The sequence below is a fragment of the Streptopelia decaocto genome (genome assembly GCF_964273445.1).
Source record: "Streptopelia decaocto genome assembly, chromosome: 7".
NCBI lineage: Eukaryota > Metazoa > Chordata > Aves > Columbiformes > Columbidae > Streptopelia > Streptopelia decaocto.
The window spans coordinates 26583209-26604201 of NC_138661.1; the positions used below are offsets into that span (position 1 = coordinate 26583209).

The 20993-nt window shown below is 36.7% G+C and overlaps 1 protein-coding gene across 2 annotated transcripts in view; it reads left to right on the plus strand.

Moving 5' to 3' along the window:
* Positions 1-20993, plus strand: part of SLC25A21 (solute carrier family 25 member 21) — a 256619-nt gene that overhangs the window by 187462 nt on the left and 48164 nt on the right. For both annotated transcript variants that reach the window (XM_082058839.1, XM_082058840.1), the window contains one exon: positions 2343-2426. In XM_082058839.1, coding sequence (XP_081914965.1) covers positions 2343-2426 — 84 coding nt within the window. The remainder of the gene's footprint in view (positions 1-2342; positions 2427-20993) is intronic.

Consider the following 20993-nt stretch of genomic DNA (forward strand, 5'->3'; position numbering starts at 1 on the left):
GGCTGCTGCTGCTGCTGTCTCCAGGAAAAAACAAAACAAAACAAAACAAACAACAAAACAAAATTATTCAGCTCCTCCCTGAACAACTTCTAACAAGTGCTGGTGATCAATTAGCTAGTTCATTAAAAAGTTACACATGATTTTATTGAAGCAAGCAATTCTGAATCAAAGAACCCAATTCGCAGATCTGGGTTGAAGCACATAATTGGCATGTACTTTAGGATCGCTGTTAAAGCTATAAAATAGATTTACTAGGGAAGGAATGGATCCAAAAACCCTAAAGGAGGGGATATGTTATTTGCGTGACTCACTGTTACAAATGGACTCATTTAACACTAAGATTTTATCTACATTAAAACAAAAAACAGAAATAAATGTAAACCTCCTTTGATTTAACTTCTTTTAGAAGTTGTCCTTCATCTGATACGTGTAAATTACATGGGGTATTATTGCATTTCTTCTGCTACAATTTTAATTATTGCTATCAAAGTTGTATTTTTATTAAATCATTTAAATTTAGTTGAGAAGTCAACACTGTGTTAACTGTAAAACAAAATTATGTAAGTATGTTCACCACGTTGCTGAGATCCACAGTGAGTCTGGGATTAAAGCCCCCATTCTATAAACAGTTGCCTGTGCACGACTTAGTGGGGAACTTTACACATGTGCTAGTAGGACATGCTTCAGCATTTGCATGGTAAAAGATAGGGAAGGCGCATTATTCGAAGGATGTTTTAGAAACAGTGATGCTCTGTTCTGAGTTTACAAGTGGGCCAAATCTTGAAACTTGAGGAAAAGAGTTCGGCTTTATTTTTTAAATACTTGGGAAAAGGTTTTTACTGTTGAGTTTTTGCAAGAGTTCTTTAAGCAAAAGAAAGTTATTTTTGGTTTTGAACTGAAAGGTATAAATAATCAAGTCTTAAATATATTAAAATGTGCATAGAATCTACTTTCTGTTAGAATTTTGATTGCTTCATTGCCACAATGTAAAAGCTTCTGTAGCTAATATTACTGCTGGACTTTGTGTGATGGCATTGAGGCATTTTCAACTATTAGCCTTCCCAAGGGTTCTTTTCAGACAAAATGTTATGCATCAGCTCTTATTTGAGTATAAGCCTATTGAATAGCATTCTCCTCTCTGCCAACTTGGCAGCAAGTTCTCGTGCTAATAAAAGAGGTTACCCCAGATAGAGATCCCAGATGTGCTTGAACTACTTTTATTAGGACTATGGAGGGGCTCAGTGTTTCCTTCTAACTATTTTCAAAAAAGGTGTGTGCTTGCCTTCATAATTGCCAGAAAAATTGTATTACGTCACTGGAAATATTTTTTCCTCAAAGTGAAAAAAATGTTAGATGTGTTAGCACAGAACACGGCTTAGGAAAAACTGATGTTCAAAACAATGAATGTATTTTGCCACAATACAAACCTTGATTTGACCCTACTGAATTCTGTGGAGAGGAGAACATTGCTGTTTAACACTAAGTTAAATATACCTTTGTTAGTCACATTTTAATGAGATTCAGTATTATGATGAGAATAAGTTACAATAGATGTTTCTCAGAACTGCAACATACCTGTGGCGTATGACATACTTGACTATGATGTCAGTTATTCCCTGAAACTGTTGAACACTAAAGATACTAAAGAAAATAATATTTTTTTTAAACTCACTGTTGCTATCCATAAATTGTAAATAATATGTTTACAATCTTAAATCATAATCTTGATTTTGCTTTCAAGGCCACAAGTTTCCTGTTGAAATGTTTATTGTTGTCAAAATGTGAATAGAGAAACAAGGTTTTAATTAAAATAATTCTTTGCTTGCTTTTATTGTTCATTTAGTTATTGAATTGCGAAAAATGAATGGCGCTCTAATTTCTAGGCATGTCTCTGGTTGATTTTTATTGTAATTGTGTCAGATATAAAAAGAAAGAAACTGCACAGTCACTTCATCTCATAGTGAAACACATGATAGTATCTATTTCAGATTTTCAAACCCAGAGTTTGACTCAAAGACTCCCATTAGTTTCAATGGGCTTTAGATCAGGCACAGGGTTAACAGCTTATTTTTCAAACAACTAGAAAGAGGTGTAAAAGTCAAAGGTGATAGCTATACTGTGAGTTCCATAAACTACAAAAAAGTTGCTACTAAAGCTCTATTTTTCCTTAGTTTAACAGCTTCTATGAAAAGACTGCTAATAATTATATCAGGAGCAGTATATAATAATGAATCAGATACATTAAAACCCTTTAAAACTCATTTTATATAATAATTGGAAAGTTAAAAGTGACTTAAAATCCCTGACTTCTCATGCTGTGATGTAAATTGTATTTTTTTTAGGTTCCAAATTCAAAGAGGGAAAACTGATCCGACTGGTTACAAGAGCCTGGGGGACTGTTTTAGGACTATTTTCCAACGTGAAGGGTAAGATTATATGTTTTTAAAATTGTCAATTTTATGTGACCTTTTCTAATCACCCATTTTCCAGACATTAGATCCTCTTTATATTCTACCCTTTTTTGCAATGGCCAGAATTTGGCAAACATAGTCGTATATAATGAGCACGATTTGAAAAGTCTTAGTATTACTTGCACTCACAATACCAAATTTTGCTATTAGGATATGTTTAAAGATCAGAATGCACAACTCTGTAGAGACACTGGGCAAACACTGCATGAGTGCTGGGAGCAGGATGGCCACATCAGTGTGGTACGGTATCTGGGCTTTCACATCTTCTTGTCCTGGTTTTCTGAACTAGCTCCCTACGAACCTTTACCAGTTCAGTGATGTACTTGTTTCCAAGCTCTGATAAACTGGCATTCCCAGTTAGCTGTGGCAGGCAATGCTTCCAGGAGCTGTGTGAGCAAAATTCCACAGCTCTTCAGTTTTGCAGAATATGGAAAAGGATTTGTGGTCCTTAGTCACCGGAATCATACTGGGTTCAGAAGGTCCAAGCCTGAGCTCCTCTAAGAGACTTGGGCTCTGATCCACAAAGGTATTTAGTACACGTTTTATTTTATGAGCAGTCCAGTTACAGCCAGTGAACGTAATGAGACATCATATGCTTGAAGTTGAGCCTGTTATCCACAGGAGCTCTTTGGGAGCTAGCCCAAAGGTAACTAATTAGTAAATCCTAGTCTTGAGTAACTGGCAGACTTTCCATAAGGACTTTGTAAATACAATAGCAACCCATTTTTTTCTGTATATTCACCAGAATGGAACTGTTATATATAGATGCATAAATACCACATGTGTGCACAAGTTGCACTGGAAAAACACAGGTGAGACAAACAGTGAAAATTAAGAACTAGACCAGTTTTGTTTTTTGCAGTGATGTTTGGCTAAGCTACATTACATACATACATATATATAGAACTGAATGGTTTGAATTGCTGAAGTAGGGAGATGTAGAGGTGTTTTGTTATGGTGTTGAAAGAGGAAGTTGTCACATTTGCCTTTATCAGTGGTAAACTTATTCTTGATGAAAGACTAATGCTGTGCGTTATCACTACAAGGCATTAAAAAGCTTAAAAGCTAAAAGGATTTCACAAAAATGGTAATTTGTGGCTTCTGGGGTTTTCTGAGCATGTGTTAAATTTTGTTGCTTCTCAAAAGAAAATTGTGTTTTTGCAATAGAAAAGTGTTAATATTTACCATAATCTCAATCTCTTTTTAAATGCAGAACTACTTTCAATATTTAAGTCACTGAGCATGAAAACTCCACTCACTAGAGTTTTTATTTTGTTGAACTAGTCAAAAAATGTAAAATTAAGAATGTGTCGATGTATCTGGAGAATGAGTCTAAACCAAGAGACAACTTCCATCTTAGTTGATTTTAGGGTCCTATCTGGTTATATCGTATAACTGGATATTTGTACAGCCCACATGTATAAAATAATAGCAGGACACTGCAAACTTCAGTTTGCCATAAAATATATAGTTCTCTTACTATGTGGGGGAGGGGGATAAGGAAAAAAATACCCTGTGTTTCAATTTCTTTGTGTGTTGTGCTTTTCAAATGCTTCCCAGAGACATAGCTATCACTTATGCTATGGATTTGACTCCATCATTATTTTCCCAGTGTTCAGACAGTGTGCTGCCTAAAACACATTAACTGGTTAACTGTGGAGAAATGATAAAGGGGCTGAGCACAGCAGTCATCTGCGAATGAACTTCAGAAAGGCGAGATTAAGATGGTTCGTTGGTTGGTTGTTTTTTCTGTAGAATGCTTCTGCCCCAATACTGGAACCACACTGGAGTATTTTTTTTTCTATTTATATCAAGGTATGACGCTGTAAACAGGAAAAGAAGATGATTACATGAAATTATTACAGATTTAAATCACAATTTAGCAGTGGATTGCATTAAGTTTCCATCAGGCTAGAGATAATACAGAGTTTTATTGATACTTGCCTGTTGCAAAAACAGTCAGTACTGATCTAAACAAAAAGTAAATTCTCTGAATACCTATTTTTTCCAGGAAATCAGACAGAGGCAGAAAGTGACATTTAAACAGCAGTAGTAAGCACTAGGAAAAAGAAATGAAGAATCTCAGATACAATATAAGCTTAAATTTTGGCTAAAAATAGTTTTTTAAAAAGTAATCAACTAATCCTGAAGTACCTGTTTGACTCCAGGACTCTTGCATTCTCATCCCCACAAGTTGTCCAGTTTCTGGAGCTTGATGATTATGACACCTGAGTGGGAGGTGAGCGAGGTGATTGTGAAGTATTTTAGCTAATGTAAACCTTGAATCCTCATAACCCCTTTCTTAGGCGACCACAAAAAAGCACCAAGAAAGGTCTTCACATTTAGATAGTAAGCAAACAAAAACAATTTATGAGGTGTTCAGATTCAGGTGTGTAAATCTGGGAGAAGGTGTAAGAAATTCATTCACGCCCCATATTTGTTTCATATTGACAATATGAAATACCCCTGTCGATGTGTGGCATTTTTAGACTGATTATCTGAAATATCCAATTCCGTGTACACTGACTATAAGGAGTCTAGGTGTCTCTCTCCAGCACTCAGAATTCCCTACTGGCATATGTGATTTTATGTTGACTACAAAACAAACTAATTAAATAAAGGAACAAAGTGGGAAAAGAAATGTTACTAATGGCCTGCTTCTAAAAGTGTTTACATCTGGGAATAGTGCTTATGTTCATTTGTACTAATGTTTTCAGTAGTAGCATCTGCGGTGAGCTAGAATGTCAGAGCTCGGTTCAGACAAGACACTTCCTAATACCTTTATTTTTTTGTCCTTGTTATGTTGAGGTTAAGTATGCAGAATCAGCCTAACAACTACTTATTTTTATGAATACATAAGCAAATGTTTCATTTGCTGCAATGCCTCTCACTGAAAATTAACCAGTACAAAAGCTCCCTTCCCCCAAACTTTGAGCAGCTCTTTAGATAGAAATAAATTTTCTCCACAGGGAATTAAATTCCTCAAAGAAGGGTCCATCCCTTGAACTCTTTTCTTGTCTTACAAGAAAATGGGAGCCACAATACATAAAATTTAATGGAGACTCACTGAAGGAAGGCTCAGTTGAGCAGAGCATTAAAGGTCACATAGTTTTCTATTAAAGGGAGGTAGGAGTATTAACTTCAGGGCTCCCGCGAACTTCTGTTGGGACTGTCCAGTCGCTGTTGATTGCACGGCACAGATCCTCTCAGGTGGTGAGCAACCTCTGCTCAGCTGGATTCTCTGGGAGCCGGGCATCCGAGCTGCTCTGGTTTTGCTTATGAGATGATGCATGAATTGACAGATCTTTGACAGCAGAGGTAAACCCACCAGGAGCTTATCTGTTTATTGAGGAGCGACAGCTTTATAACCAACATAAAAATAATCCAATGTTTATTGGGGAAAATGCTTGGATACAGGATTAACTGAAACCATTAACAGAGAAAACTTTTCATTCTTTTTATATCCTACAAATAAGAGTTTAAATTATAATAAATGACTGATTTTTTGTATCGTTATCATCTTTACTACATTTGTGTTCACTCACTTTTTCTTTGATAATGACTTAGGTTTTAATATGAAATGTAAGAATAAACCAACGGTCTGGCTGAATGTATACATTGCATTTATATTAAAGACACATGGTTTTGTGTCTCGTATTAAGAATGGAAAATTATGCCCATCTGCACTGTCTTAATTTGGAGTTACAGCATTAAAATGATGGATGCTGTTATTTCGAGTCTGTAAACAACTTTGTTCTTATAAACTTGGGTTTTCATGGGCTCATAATTTTAACAGTATGTGTTTTGGGTTACACTTGGCTTTTTTTGGTAGGCACTCTGTCAAGAAACCTGTTGCTTTCTCATTCGTTGGTTAACTTACCTGAAATAGAAAGAGTAGTAGTGTCCTGGTTTCTAGTTTTATAGCTCTACACTTGAATAAGTTATGGATTAAAGTGTTGTTAGCCTTTCTTTGAACTAGATGGTCCTAGGAAAGTGCAAAATACAATCATCATTTACCATTTGAGTCTTCATTACTTGTACTGTTATTTGATTATTTATGTTGAATTTGGTTTGGGAAGGAGCAGATATCTCCATGTTTACACAGTCCAAAAGCTTTATAACAATTTCTGTCTTGTTCTCAGCACCACCTTACTGCTCTCTTTTACCTATAATTCTCTGTATGACCACACAGCTATTTTTAATAAGCGACACCCTGACTCATACAGTAGTGGGATTAGGTTATAAAGCTGCACAAAACTTGTCAGCTGTGGGTGGAGTAGGTCAGAGAACAGCCAAGACTGAGCAGGAGCTGGATGAGTGCAGAGTTGTCATCAAACATGCAGAAGCTGGAGGGTTCCTGGTTTATATGACACCAGTAATAGTTCCTCAATTAAGGAATTTGCTAGCACTCTCCTTTGTCCTGCCTCTATCCATCATCTCTCTGCCACGGTAACAAGTGCTTGAGAGACTACAGCAGCGCTCCTGAGGCCTGGCTCTCCCAGCTGGCTGTAGATGATGCTCCGCTGCTTCTAAATGCCAGCAGGTCAGGGAAGGAGACTTGCAGGATTGCTAGCACTGCAGACAAGCGCCGGCCTCTGGCACTCACCAGCAATCATCACTGCCCGTTCCTGGGGCCCAGCTGGATGTGTACTCTTCCAGCTGGGCTGAGGAGACCTAGCAAAAGGCTGCCAAATAAGTGTTATACAAGATACAAATACTTGGCTACCCTACACATGAATCCTTCAATGAAATTGCCAACCAGGGAAGTGTGACATGGTCAGTCACGCCAAAAATCCCTTTTCCCAGCGAGCAGTTATGAAGCAGAGATTCATTTCCACATACTGGAGGCATAAATTTCTGTGGTATCAAAAGACCAGACTTTAGGATCTGCTTTAAGTGCTCCGAGGCAAGCAGAAGTGGTAGATTAAGATGTTATTTCTCCCCACAGCTATCTACCCTGCTCTTTGGTTTGTTGTCAGCACTTCCTACCAGGAGGAGCAGAAGTGAACTTGGACCCATGCTTGCTTGTTACTTTCAAGAATTTTGTTGCTTAGTAGAGACCCACCAGCACTGCCAGTTTCAGAGATTGTGATCTTGCAGATTAATGTACAGGCATCTTTTCTGCCCCCACTACAGGAACAGAAACTTCCACCTGAACACTGAGAAAGGTCTGCTGGCACTTGTACTTCAGAAATAGCTATATCCATCTCTTTTCTAGTTCTATTAGCCTGCCTCACATTTATGACTTCATAATACTTGTACAAGCCTTGCTAAACTGAGACTGAAGATGCAAAAAAGGACACTACGGTACCAAAATGTCTGTCTGTATCTATCCTGATGCATCCCCATAGTTCACAGTATATTGCTATTTTTTTCTCTTTATCCCACGCATTGTAGAATTATTCTGTGTCACATTATGCTGCATTGGCATCTTCCTGCCATACTGTTGTGTCTGTTGCAGACTTCACTAAAAGCCTGTGATTTAGAGTATCAGAAATAATTGTTACATTCCTGTGTGAAATAATATAATCTGAAATGTAAAGCGTCAAATAAGCTTTCTAACACCTCGCTGAATTGAGAACTGTAACTGAAATTGTGAAGGACAGTGTATTAGCATAACTGTGAACCTGTGTGAAATCTACTGGGTTTTGTGGATAGAAATTGAAGTCTTAGAGCTGAATTTTTGAACTGTTGTGCTTGCTCTACATATCTTTAAAGAAGAAATGTTCGGTGTTAGAAAAGCTAGTACTTGTATGTTTTCAGGGAGCATGATCTTACAAAACCTAGGTAGGGATATGGCAAGTTCTCATAGTACATAATTAAAATTCTCAAATGTTTAATCTGTCCATTTACTTTTGGAAGTAAGTGATTCCATTTGCTTTGCCATTTTTTATGATGGTTGAGACTTGGCTCTTACAACTCTTGTGCAAGCAAACCACAACAATCCTCTGCAAGTGCCCTCATGCCTGTGCAGTTTGGAAGACAGGATTCACGTGGCCCTGTGGGGAATGAGCCTCACAGATCTGTCGTGAAAGGAAAAAATGTGCCTTGACATAGACTTTAGCCTCTAGGTGCCCCACAATAAAAGAATTTTAGAATTTCTTCTAGGTAATTAGCAAGAGTTCCTTTTTCATAATCTGTGACATAGAGAGTAATCCTTGTAACTGTTCTTGGTGCCACTTACTCTCACTTTACCCCGTATCTTACTCTACATAGACCTACATGCAATACCTAGGCATACTGTTTTCAGTTTCATTTGGTTGTCTATAGTTTGTTTGGACTTTGTGTTCTTACTTTGAATGGTGTTGAGTCCTAAAATTAAAATAATGGTACAGCCTTGAGTAAAATCATCATTGAGACTGCTTTCAAGATTAAAGAAGAGGAAGGCAGAAAATTTAACTGACAGAATTTTCCTGATAATTTTACTTTAACATTGTGGTTTATATTATGCTCACAGAGTTTTAGATCAATATGTCCAGAAAAGAGACATATTTTCTGTATCTATATGAGGGCGATGTGTGTTCTGCTTTCTTTTGTAAATTAACATTCATGTTTGGTTATTCAATTTTATCTCCTTTCCCAGTAAAGATGGCAGAAATCTCAGGAATTTTTGTTGCCTCATCATTATGTTTTAAAATGTGTGTCAATATGTGTATGCATGCAAAATATTAATGCATTTTCAGTCTCTAAGTAGATAAAAATTAACCAAATCCAGTGAAGTTTGGACAGTAATCCCAACCAGATGCTTTTAGAAGACTGCTCAGCCATGAAACAAAGATGATACTTGTTCTTTTAACCTCTAGGTCTCAAAACACTTCATGGAAGAAGAAAGTATCATTGTCTCAACTGTATAGATAGGGATAGTGAGCTGTAACGTGCCAGGGAGTCAATCAGATCTGGACATGTACAGAGGCTATTCTCATGGAACAGCCTGATACCATGTCATTTGTTTGCCCCATGGTAGCATGTTAATATCACAGCTCTGAGGAACATGCGTGTTGAACATAAAATTGCATTCTTTAATATAGGTTCCTAATTGAGAAGGAGTCTGAGGACTTATTTGGCAATCTGCTTTGTGAGGTGGTTTGTCTGAGAGCATATGTGGAGGCAATGGCAATTTTAAGCCTGAAGCTGGGTATCCTGACTGCAAGGCTGGTGCCCCGTTCAGTGGACTGCGCTGTCTCCACATAGTCAGCAGTATTTACAGTGATGCTATTCTCACAAGGTTCTCATCATCCCTTCAGCAAGAATTCTCTGCTCCTGACTGGACGTTCCCTACCCCCATCTTCATATGTTAACGCTTGAAAACATAAGAAATGGCTCTGGTATGTGAAAAGCTTCTATTCCCAGTTTTATGTGTATAGCTCTCTGAAATTCAATGAGGTTGCACCAGTGTAACTAAGTGCAGCATTTGGATGCCCGTTCTGTAATTTTTAAAGGCCCAAGTTATTTTTTTTTTTAAGTTTAAAATATTTTCAGAATCAGATTATTTGAATCTTGACTTTTGGATTCCTCAAGTGTCTCTATTTTCTACCAATATGACAAATGCCTCCTACAGGCCTCAGTTTGGAATCGGGTAACTGCATGCTTATACTTACAGTACAAAGAAGATACCTACAGGAATGGTTTAAAATCAATTTTTATCTATCTGCTCTAGTTAACAAAAGGTCAGCAGAACTTTTAATTCTTACAATTTTAACATTCAAGAATATTTATCATTTTAACACATTAGGTTCCTGTTCATTTTGAACATTCTGTTTAAACAGACCGATGTAATAATTATGCTTCCAAAAAAGCCTATTTTTAGTCTACTCTATGGAAAATATCATTCTATGCTATATGATCAGATTCTCTGAATGTGTTTGTGTTCTCTGAATGTGAAGAACCCATCTTTGTAATTTGGTAGCCCAGGGTAGTGGCCACGAATTTCTCCCTCTTCAGTAACTGGTTCAGCGTGAGCAGCTGCAGGGTTTCTCAGCACTGACAGTGACATTCCCCAGTGCTCCAAGCAGCGGTGTGCACTTGGGGCCTTGGTGGGGACATTTCTGCCCAGCACCATTTGCCCCACTTTGGGCAGTGACACCGTTCTGCAACTGAGCCCTGAATCCTCCCGTGCCTTCAGGGGCAGCCCCCTGGTGTGGAGCGGTGGGGAGCTCCAGGGCAGCTGAGCTCCTGAGCCGAGAGCCATCTAGAGTTAAAAAACCAGGAAGAGCTCACACACGGTGTGCCGTACGTGTTGCCCTTCTCCAGGGTTCCCTTGGCTCAGCCAGGGCTGTAAGAAAACTTTCAGCTAGTGAGAAGCTTTTGGGTCAGAAACCAAGACTCCTCCAGATTAAGTCACAGCCAGGGCTGCGTATCCCCTGGACAAGGATTTCATTAATTACTGATTTAGCATTAAGTGGGTAAATAAGGCTTAAGTCACACTTTTGGGTCATGCTGCTTTTTGGGCATCTGTCCCTACACAACTTGCTTGTCCTGAAATGGTATATATATATATATGTACATATATATATAGTGCCATCATAGTCTCTAGAATTGAAACCTGTATTTAAAAAGGGGAAAAATTATTCTAGCCCTGACAGGGGGGTGGGGGATCTCTCAAATTGGAGCCGGTGCAAGGCTGTCATGCCCAGCTGCAGGCAGGTAAAAGAATCTGAAATCTATCTGAAACCTCTTTCTTATCAAGGGTAATAGCTCTGAAATCTGATCACGGCATTGTCAATAGTCAGCTCTCAGAATTAACAATTTCTGTGCTATGTAAATCTAGCCATTAACATTTAACATTTCATAAATACAATAGTGGATGCATCACAAGATGCAAAATTAATTGCACCTATGTGTTGTAGTTCTTTAAAAGGCAAATTCTCCATAATTTGGGCTTCTAGTAACCATTAATTGTTAACCTTTTCTTTAAAAGAAAAATTCCACTGTATCAAAGGAAAAAATCTGTGACCAGAGAACAGATAAATCACTTTTATGTCCTTGGAACAGCTGACTTTACACTTTTATTACGTTGTTTGAAAAAGCATCTTTTCATCTGGAAGGAATCAGTTTAAAATGTGATTGTCAACACAACGAAACCAGCTTTCTGTTTAAAATGGCTGCTCGTGAAGCTTAGAACTACGGTTTTGCCAGGATTTTCTTTACAGACATCAGTTATTAGAACCAAGAGATTTTAGATGGGATGTTCACAGGAAATACCTGGCAGACAGTGTAAAATGCAAAGTAAAGCATTTTTATTTAAGTTGTAGGAAGCATGTGTGTGAAAATGACCAACAGTGGTTTAGGTCAAAAGTCTTCTTTTTAAAATAGAAGATTATAAAATGTAATTTGAAAGAGGCTAGAGAAAAAGAATCCTTATTAAATTTTTCATTTATTGGCCTACCTAATGAGTCGACATACCTTTAACGTTTCTTAATTTCATATTTATTTATTATGACACCATTATACCTCTGTCTAATCTGTCTTTATCTAATTTCATTTTTTTCAGTGGTTACATCTAAAAATACAGCTTTGTCTCTTGTATGCCACTCCTTTTAATTGCTATAGTCCTCAGTTGTTTATTTATATGTGGTTCTGCTTTATTTGAATCCCTAAAATATTTTAATCTCTAAAAGATGCGGATGGAAATCTTATGCAAAACTAAGTATTGCATTCAGTGATAAAAATTTTTGAATAATTGAGCTTCACATTATTTTATTTGCTCATTATTTTGACTTTAAATTATAGGATGTAATAAGATTACGTCTACCTATTATAATAGGTATAATTTTTTCAGTACTCCTAATTTTCATGTTTTCAGGGTAGATTATTTATACGCTACCTATAAAACATTTATTAACAACTTTGTATTATGCCATACTCCGAAAATATAGATATTATCTTTTTTTTTTCTAATAAATTACTTTGATTTCCTTTGTAACGTTGGAAGATTAACAGCATTATACAAGAAACTTCTAAAATGCATCTTTTTGTTAGAAAGAATCTTTCCCTGACAGGGTTCTTTTTGTAGATTCGTAGAACCGCCGTTGCAGCAGTAACTGCTGTGTATGCTGATTCTCATCTCTAACACCCCTACCAACTCCTGTTCTGTTCACAGCATTCTTTACCCGAGTTGAAGTCTTCTTGTATATCATGCTTCACATTCTGAAAGACACTTAGTTAACTAGGTGTTGAGAATATCTGTGCTTGACCAGGGAGGAGAAACTATTCGTCAAAAGCAACGCACCCACTCAAAATAAAAAGGCAATATAAATAGCTATGACTGTTCAACAGTTCTGTACATTTTCCATGGAATATGCATCTTAAATTAAAAAAAAAAAAGGTTAAATAAGGAATTAGCATTGAATATGGAAATATTTTAGAAGAGTGTATTTCTGTGTAATGCTAACACACATTTCAGGGTATACTGCATCCCATATGACTCTGAGAATCAAATTGTGAAAAATAAATAGTTTACTTTGCCTGTTACGCTATTTAACTCTTCAAAGTAAATAAACTTATATAAATATGAGGTTGTTTTTCTAGCTTTCACATTCTTTGTTTATGCAATTGTACTTACAGTCTGCAGTGCTTCTTTACCGCATAAATTACAATACTAATTTTAATGCAATAATTTTATTTAATTATAAAAATTTCTGCATCAATGTAGCACGTGTATAACATGCTGCGTCTTCTTGCAGGAATGCATGTGTATAAGCACAGATAAACTGTACCGCTGCATTCTGTCTATCTAGCGTAAAAAGCTTGTCTCACAGTAAGCCGGCAGGCACTTCATAGTAGATTTCTGAACCTTTTGTGTAGCATATGGGGCAGTAACTCTAACTGCAGTATTGGCTCCAGTTGTGAATACTAGATCAATTCCCATGCCTTTTTTTTTTTTTTTCTTTTTCCAGCTCGCCTTCAGTGTTTGTGTATTTTTGAATATTTTGACTTTGCCTGAACTTGCATATATGCTGTTTTGTAGCTGACTATCATGCACTGGGTGTCTCAAGTACAACATGATTTTTTAATGGTTTATTTTAATCCAATAAATGGAATTTTTCATAATAAGTGAACGCCTCTGCATCATAGGAATTTGATAGCCAAATGCAATACATCTATTCATTGTGCTTTGTAGCACATGAACTCCATGGCAGGGACAAATATTTCTACACTCCTGGTGCCTCCCAACCTAGGTAAGGGTTCAGATTACTTACTCTTAAAACATTTCTTAATAAAACTCAGTTTTCAATTATTTGAATCTCACGTAAAATCATTTCATATCCTGACTTCACAAAAGTCAAGTTTTGATCAATGTTACCTTCTTTTATTTGCAAAACCCCATTTTGTAACATATATTCCACTTGTTTCTTTAAATAAAAATATAAATTAAAGTAGTTTTCTGTATAAAATATTTCATAATATCAAAAAATTTCTTAGATATCTTAAGAGCTCATTTTTCACACCACTTTTATTTGGAAATATAGTCTATCTCTAATATGAATTACCATTTAGAATATAGGTAATATTCTTTTGATTGCCACTGTGATATAGAAAAATCCATTTTGTGGATAAAGGTAAAGTACTAACTAATGAGTATTTGAGCCTTTATTTTAATCTGTTCTCACATAATATGTCTCTACCTTTGAAAACACAAAAATAGTATACTTGCATATTATTCAGATTTTCATATGTTTATTTGGTCACAACATATTAAAGTATTTAATCTCATTTTTTTTAATCTTAATAAATGGGTAATTTAATTTAAAAATCTATCAAAAATTATTTAGGTTTTCTTTGAGAAGTATTTAAAAGATAAACCAAAACTTTCAGTTATATTTTAAAAAATCCTATGTAAATGAAATATCGTCACAATTAGAAGAAAGATAAAATGTCTCCATCAGTGTTTCAATAGCTCATGTTAGTAATTGCAAATAATTAACAATTTTTCAAAGCTGTAATGTTACAAGAAAAACAACAATATGGTTTTGCACAAATAGCAATTTTTATAGACTTTCTCCAAAATGTTATAACAGTAATTTTATCCAGTGTTACATAAAGGGGAAAAGGTATTTAATGTATTCCTGAGAACAATTGTTGTGGTCTAAAAGGTGAAAAATTGACTAATGAGTAGTTTAATAAAGACAGCGTTAACAGTCATTGCAAAATACTAGGAATCTGTGGCAAGAAAGTTTTCCTCAGCATCCTGTCTGTGAAAATGCAGTTTTAGAAGTAGGTCTTTCTAAGTTACCGTGAGGGAATGCTTGGAATTTTGTCTTTCTACCAAAAAGGATTGGCTTTCCCTTGATTGTCATCAGTTTGCTAGGTTGTCCTGCTATTTAAGCTGTTAAAGACTGGTGTGCTGCTTGGTCTCAGGTGATCCATAAAAAGGAATGAAGCCTTGGGAAGGTAAACCATCACCAGACTGGCTCAGTGTATCAGCCTTCCATGACGGAAGCTCTTTGTTGAGAATTGTTAGCAACTGCAGCAGTTTCCAAGCGAAGATAAGAGCCAGCGTTCTTGGATAATGCCCTCGATCACACACCTGATGACAGACTCCTGCATGCAAGTTTTTTCAGGTGCTATGTTTGCTCAGTAATCCTTCAGTGCCAATCTTTTCTAAATGGTGAGCAGGTCCCATCAGTAATGGACATCAGGCATTAAGCTTGTAATATTTGTCATATATCGGGTTACGGCTTTGTTACTGCAGTGTGATGAATGGATACTGTTATGCTTAGAGAAAATAAAGAAGTGCTATAAATTTAGCAGTCAGTACTAAATGAGTTGCTACTTTAAGGGCCTGATTCACATCCTTCTGAAGTCAATGGAAAGTACTCTGATGGCTAAAGCCTTTGTATCAGGCCTATACAATTTCAAATGACATAATAGATATCCTGCTTCTGGAAGACAGACTATCATTTTACCATAATATAGGTGGTAATATGTGCTGCTTACATGTTAATAGTTATTTTTAAATGATAGTAAATCCCCTCAAGTTCAAACTGTAATTGCTATATAACCCTAATTTTCATACTGAAGGTAGTGGTAATATTATATAAAAGATTTACACCTACCCATGTTAGTGCTCTCTTTTGTGCTACAAGTGAGATGACCTAAATCAGATATAAAAAGGAAAATGAGTATACATGTTGGGGAAAAAAAAGAAAAGATCAGTCAGGAGAAATACGCTGAAGCGTGTAAGTTTGGTGGTAAGTTTGGTGTGTTAATGCTGAGAGATGGCCTATATGAAATGCATTCTTGGTAGATATTTGACACAGAAAGGGTCTGGAGAACTGTGATAGTTAGAGAAGCAAAAAGAGAAGCAAAAAGTTCCTTACTAGAAGATAACACAAAGACAGGAGGGGAAGAATAAAAAAAAATTCAAAATGTAGGTGTAAAAGTCTACAACATAAGACACTTTGAAAACTGGAACGTATTCTTTTTGGTTTATGTAAGCAATAGTATCTGTTTTTCAGTAGAGAGCAAATTTAAATGTAAACTACTCAAAGTGTGCAGATCCTCATTCTTATTGCTTAGATTATACAAATGCTTTAAAACTCTAATTTTCCAAAAAGGAAAAAGAGGATCTTTGACTAGTATAAACTGCTGCTGCTTATCTACTCCTTAGTACCTTCCTTGATTCTTCTTGTGCTAGGTAAGTAATTTCATTCAAAATTAAGCTTATTTGTCTTCCAGAGCATAGCAAGTAAATTTGCTTCTGTCCTGTGTGGTTATTATAGTCTGCACTGCCATAGGCTCTATATCAACAGTACACTCTACATTCATTAGTGACCTGCAAAATTGCAGATTATTTACCAAATTCTTCTGCCCTACCTTTCTAAAAGTCTTTTCTGACATATTACATGAACTTGTGTTTAAGACAGCATATTAAATTACACACTTCTTAATTTTACAGTCACCCTAGTTTTTAAGATATTCAGCATGGAAAGCAGAATTTAGACACCTATAATTCTGTTGTGTAAATAATATGCATGTAGTGTGCCAACAGGTGTCTAACAGGCATTTCTACGAATCATGGGAATTGTATAAAATTTTAATTCAGATTAAATTGTGTAAACGCTGCCTGAAATATATAGGCTAGTCGTCACCTATTATACTATTTTTCTTAAACATTTCTTCTTAAAAAAAATTTGAAATTATTTTCATTTGTGAAGGACCTTGTTCCTAATCTTAGAAAGAGTTTTCTTTGTCACAGAAAATGTTGCAGATAGCAATGGTGAAATGTGGGGATGCCTGATAACATTCTAGCTGGCCTTGGATGTCTACATTTCATGTCTGTACTGATGCATGACCAAAGCTTCTGATTCTGTGACTCTTTTGAGACCAATTTGTGATTATTTTTCTTTTAACTTTGAAAATCAGAATTAACCCAAGTTAAACTACTCTTTCTGGACCATACCCAAAAGTCTGGATTTTATACTTTTAAAAGCCATACCCAGAAAAAGACTTTAACACTTAAATCTATAATTTTTATTGTAAGGAAGCTCATGTAGTTGCCAGGTGGAGACACCTGGTAGGCTCAATTCACTTCTAGACATTTCCACATACATATGATTTGGCTCTTTATAATATATGGTTGTGTCTGCTACCTTGTTTTTGGTAAATAATAGCCTCCGAAAGATATTTGCCTTTATACAATGGCTTAAAGGGCATGCCCAGGAACTGGAGATTCTTACTCCATCTTTACATTCCACAGGAATCCAGACCCTTGGCTCCCACTTGCTGTTGTGTGGTCTAACCACCATTTTACAGCTTCTTTTAGTAGTAACAGAGGAGAGGGAGTAGAGGTGGGAATATTAATTTATGTTTCTGTTTCAACTGTGTATTTCAGGTTGTACTAATTAAGAGAGCGTGGCCTGTGACTCAGTGATGGCATCTGGATGAGTCACGGCTTCTAATTCTTTTCCCTAAACTCTTTATGACAATGAACTTCCTAAAAAAAAAAAAAAAAAAAAAAAAAAAAAAACAAACAAACCAAACAAACAAACAAACAAACAAAACCAAAAACAAACCAACAAAACCAAAACCAACTCTTGCACTCTTGCAGATATGAGAGAGGGCAAATGAACCTGACTTTCTGGTTAAGAGAGGTAACCAATTCCTCCTACCATTTCCCCTGCAAAATAGCAGGTATTTATCTTCTTGACTATAAGAGAAGTAGGTGTCTGTTTCTGAGGGGTAGCTGTGAACAATGAATCACAAATGGAGGAAAATGCTCCCCACTAGGCAACTTAGGCAGCAATAAGAGTTGGGATATTAAAGCTTCTGTAGCTAAAGTCAAGTGGCTGCTCTGTAGAGTGAATCTGAATCTTGCAGTACCCCATGCTGGAAAGCTTTGCAGAACCATCTCTGTTCATGAAACCTAGTTCTTCTCTGCTTATGTGAAACAGCTGTCAGTTAGCTTGAGTCTCACTCAGTAATAGCAACACATCATGTGCCTGGGGTTATGCCACCTTCAGCAGTTACAGCATCCTGAACTAGACATTCAGCCCTCACTTCTCTCTCTAACGTCACCAACCTTCCATGGGAGGCTGGTTATTATAAAATCTCAAGCATGTAACTAAGCATGTCTACCCAAAGCTGTACAGAGCAGGTGTTGTGATCAGAAAGCAGGCAGGATGTGTTGTGATCAGAAAGCAGGCAGGATGTCTTGCCATAGGCCTTCTGCTTAGAGAGGCTACAGCGTATTAAGATATACTCTCCTGTTAGAATTTCCAACTTAGGACTCAGGTTCCCTGTAACTGAATAATGAAGCATGTAAAGTTTGTAGCACAGCATAGTGCATTGAGTCTGTAAGTGCTGACATCTGGGGTGCTGAATGGGGTGCCCCAGCGTAGCAAGAGCTGAAGAGAGGAAAGCCCTGGAAAATGACATTGTGGGACTGCAGGAACTGGCAGTGTGGACTGCAGCGTAACGGGGAGCATTTACAGCCCCTGAAGAGAAATTTCTGGGTTTGCTGGGAAAGGAAACACGCTGTAAAAGCAGATCTGTGGTGCAGGGAGAGCACTGACAGCAGAAGACCAGTGCCTCTTGCCAAGTTTTACAGAGGTTGCTAAGGCAGGGCAGCAGCATCTCTACTTATTTCGCACATGTACACAGCCTGGCATGGTTTTAGAATGATAGTTATGGGGCTTTAGTTCTGCCACTAGCATCTCTTTCGGCCACGCTGGCTCTTCCACAGCACAACAGGCATGTTCCACTGCTGTACAACTTGACCTGATTTCATCGGAACTGCATCTGTTGCTATATCTTTGCTGAGATACATAATATATGTCTGTAAAACTATTAACCTAATAATTTATTATTCTGAAACAGATAAACAGTCAGTACCACAGGCTTCACTGAAGTCAGGCTTAGAGGCATCTGTTTTGGAGTCTTGTAGGCCCCATGTAGTAGACTAGGATAAAAGAAAGTTGTTCTACTTAATTTCTGTTTCCTGTTTTTTTTCATATTTGACCTGACTTATGGAGAGCAATTAAATTTAAAACAGACATTTGTGATGGATCCGATCTAGTTGTAATTACTTTTTGGAACAGTTTCGTCTTTTGTTTACTCTAACTTGCTTATATTTATACTCATGTTTAATTATTGGAAAAGTTACTTCAGACACACCTGATAAGAGCATGATCATCAATATCTTGACTACTTACAGGAAAAGCATTTAATTAATGGAGGGAAAAAGTGTATAAGAAACATTGAACATTTCCTTAATTGATTATTTATGTGTTTTTCACTGGAAGCTAACCACAAACTTTTTTCAAAAATATTTTGTTCTGAGTTTTATTTATTTAGCTGTAGGACTTCCTTAGGCATCTAGATTTTGAGCCAGATATTTAACATAGACCATGTATTGCCAGGGGTGACCATATCAGTTACTGAGGGATAAATGAAATTTTAAGTGAAGACTACCGAAAAAGTAAGAGAGATACAGAGAATGTGTGCTTGGGGCTGCGAACAAGCTCATTGCTCATTCCTGTGGAGAGTTGTAAAGAGAAGGTAAATCCTCAGAGTTGATAACAAATAAGAGCTGAGTATTCACCAGCTTCCTGGCTCATAGTAGAAGTATTTCATTTAGAAGTAAATCCAGTATTTATAAAAATTTAATTCCATTACTAACTACACTAAACCACTGTTTTTTTCATATTTTAATATATATCTTTCTTTTAAAAATGCAACTAATATTGTTCTTCATGATCTTGTATGGTAATGTCATGACATTCCCACAGTGACTGGAGGAATGTATATTTTACTGTAAAGAGATCAACTGTTATTGCTTATGTAATTATGAACTGCACATTCTTCTGATTAGTCACTCTTAAAACAGAGTGCTCTCAACAGCCTCCAAAAGGATATCCAATAGATATAGCTTCTCATTTACAACTCAAACATTCTTTCTGAAATCCCAGAAAAGAAAGATTCCTTTAAATATTCACAGTAGTCTAGGAGTAAAACACTGTAAATCTCACAGACTTCAACAACTGGAATCGAAAGAGTCCTGAGGTCACACCTGAAACAAAGTTTTGGGGAGTAACAAATTGCATTACTAAATGAGTCACTAGGCCAGCTGTGTTTATATATGTTGTGCAATTAAAACTTGGTGATCTTTCTCCTGATAACAATGGGGTACTCTGAATTCATGAGTCACATGGAGAAAAATCTATTGTTTGGCCATTATCCAAAAATGACAATGACAAGTACATGAGCAAGTGGTGACTCGTCTTGCTCAGTCTCTGGAAGCCTTTTCTTTTTTTTTTTCTTTTTTCTTTTTTTTTTTTTTTTTGAGTTCTGTTATTTACAAAGTAATAGAAATGTTGGGCAATAATCAAGCATAGAGAGCTGACGATATTAATATAGCATTGACGGACTGGAAACCAGATGGTCTGTCAGATAATGAAGTATTATTTGGCAAGAGATTGTTCCTGAAAGCCAACATCCTCACCTATTTAGCACTCTGGAATGTCGACATATCAGTTACCACATTCATGAGGTGGTATGTGTTGTACTTTAGAAACCATCCCTAGAATAGGCTTTTTAATTCAAAATTACTGCCTGATGAGAGGGTAAAAGTGCCATTATTATAGCACAGCTGGATTAGTATAATATACAGCAAGATGTGAACCATACATCAAAAATCAAGTTAAAGAGGAAAGCATAATAGGCTACATCCTGATTTCTGTCAAACCAAAGCCATAGTTTCATGGATGTTTTAAACCAGCAGTGCCACCAGCAGAAGCAATGGTGTGTCCAGAACTGTTGTGTTCCTGCTTTTTTGCCACACTCTCCTTGTGCCAGCACATGCATTTCTGCACCTGATCAGAACTCATGGATGTTGAAAAACGAATCAGGTTAATATTAACCTGTCCATTTAAAAAGAAATGTGGTGATAATCCAGAAGGGTTCCCCCTGACTGGCTCAACACGTAGGCACACAGACATTTTGCCAGCAGAAAGGAAGGGATACTGTGGAGCCAGGGCAGAATGGCTGGGAAAGGAAGATGAGTGAGAAGGGATTATTTGCTTT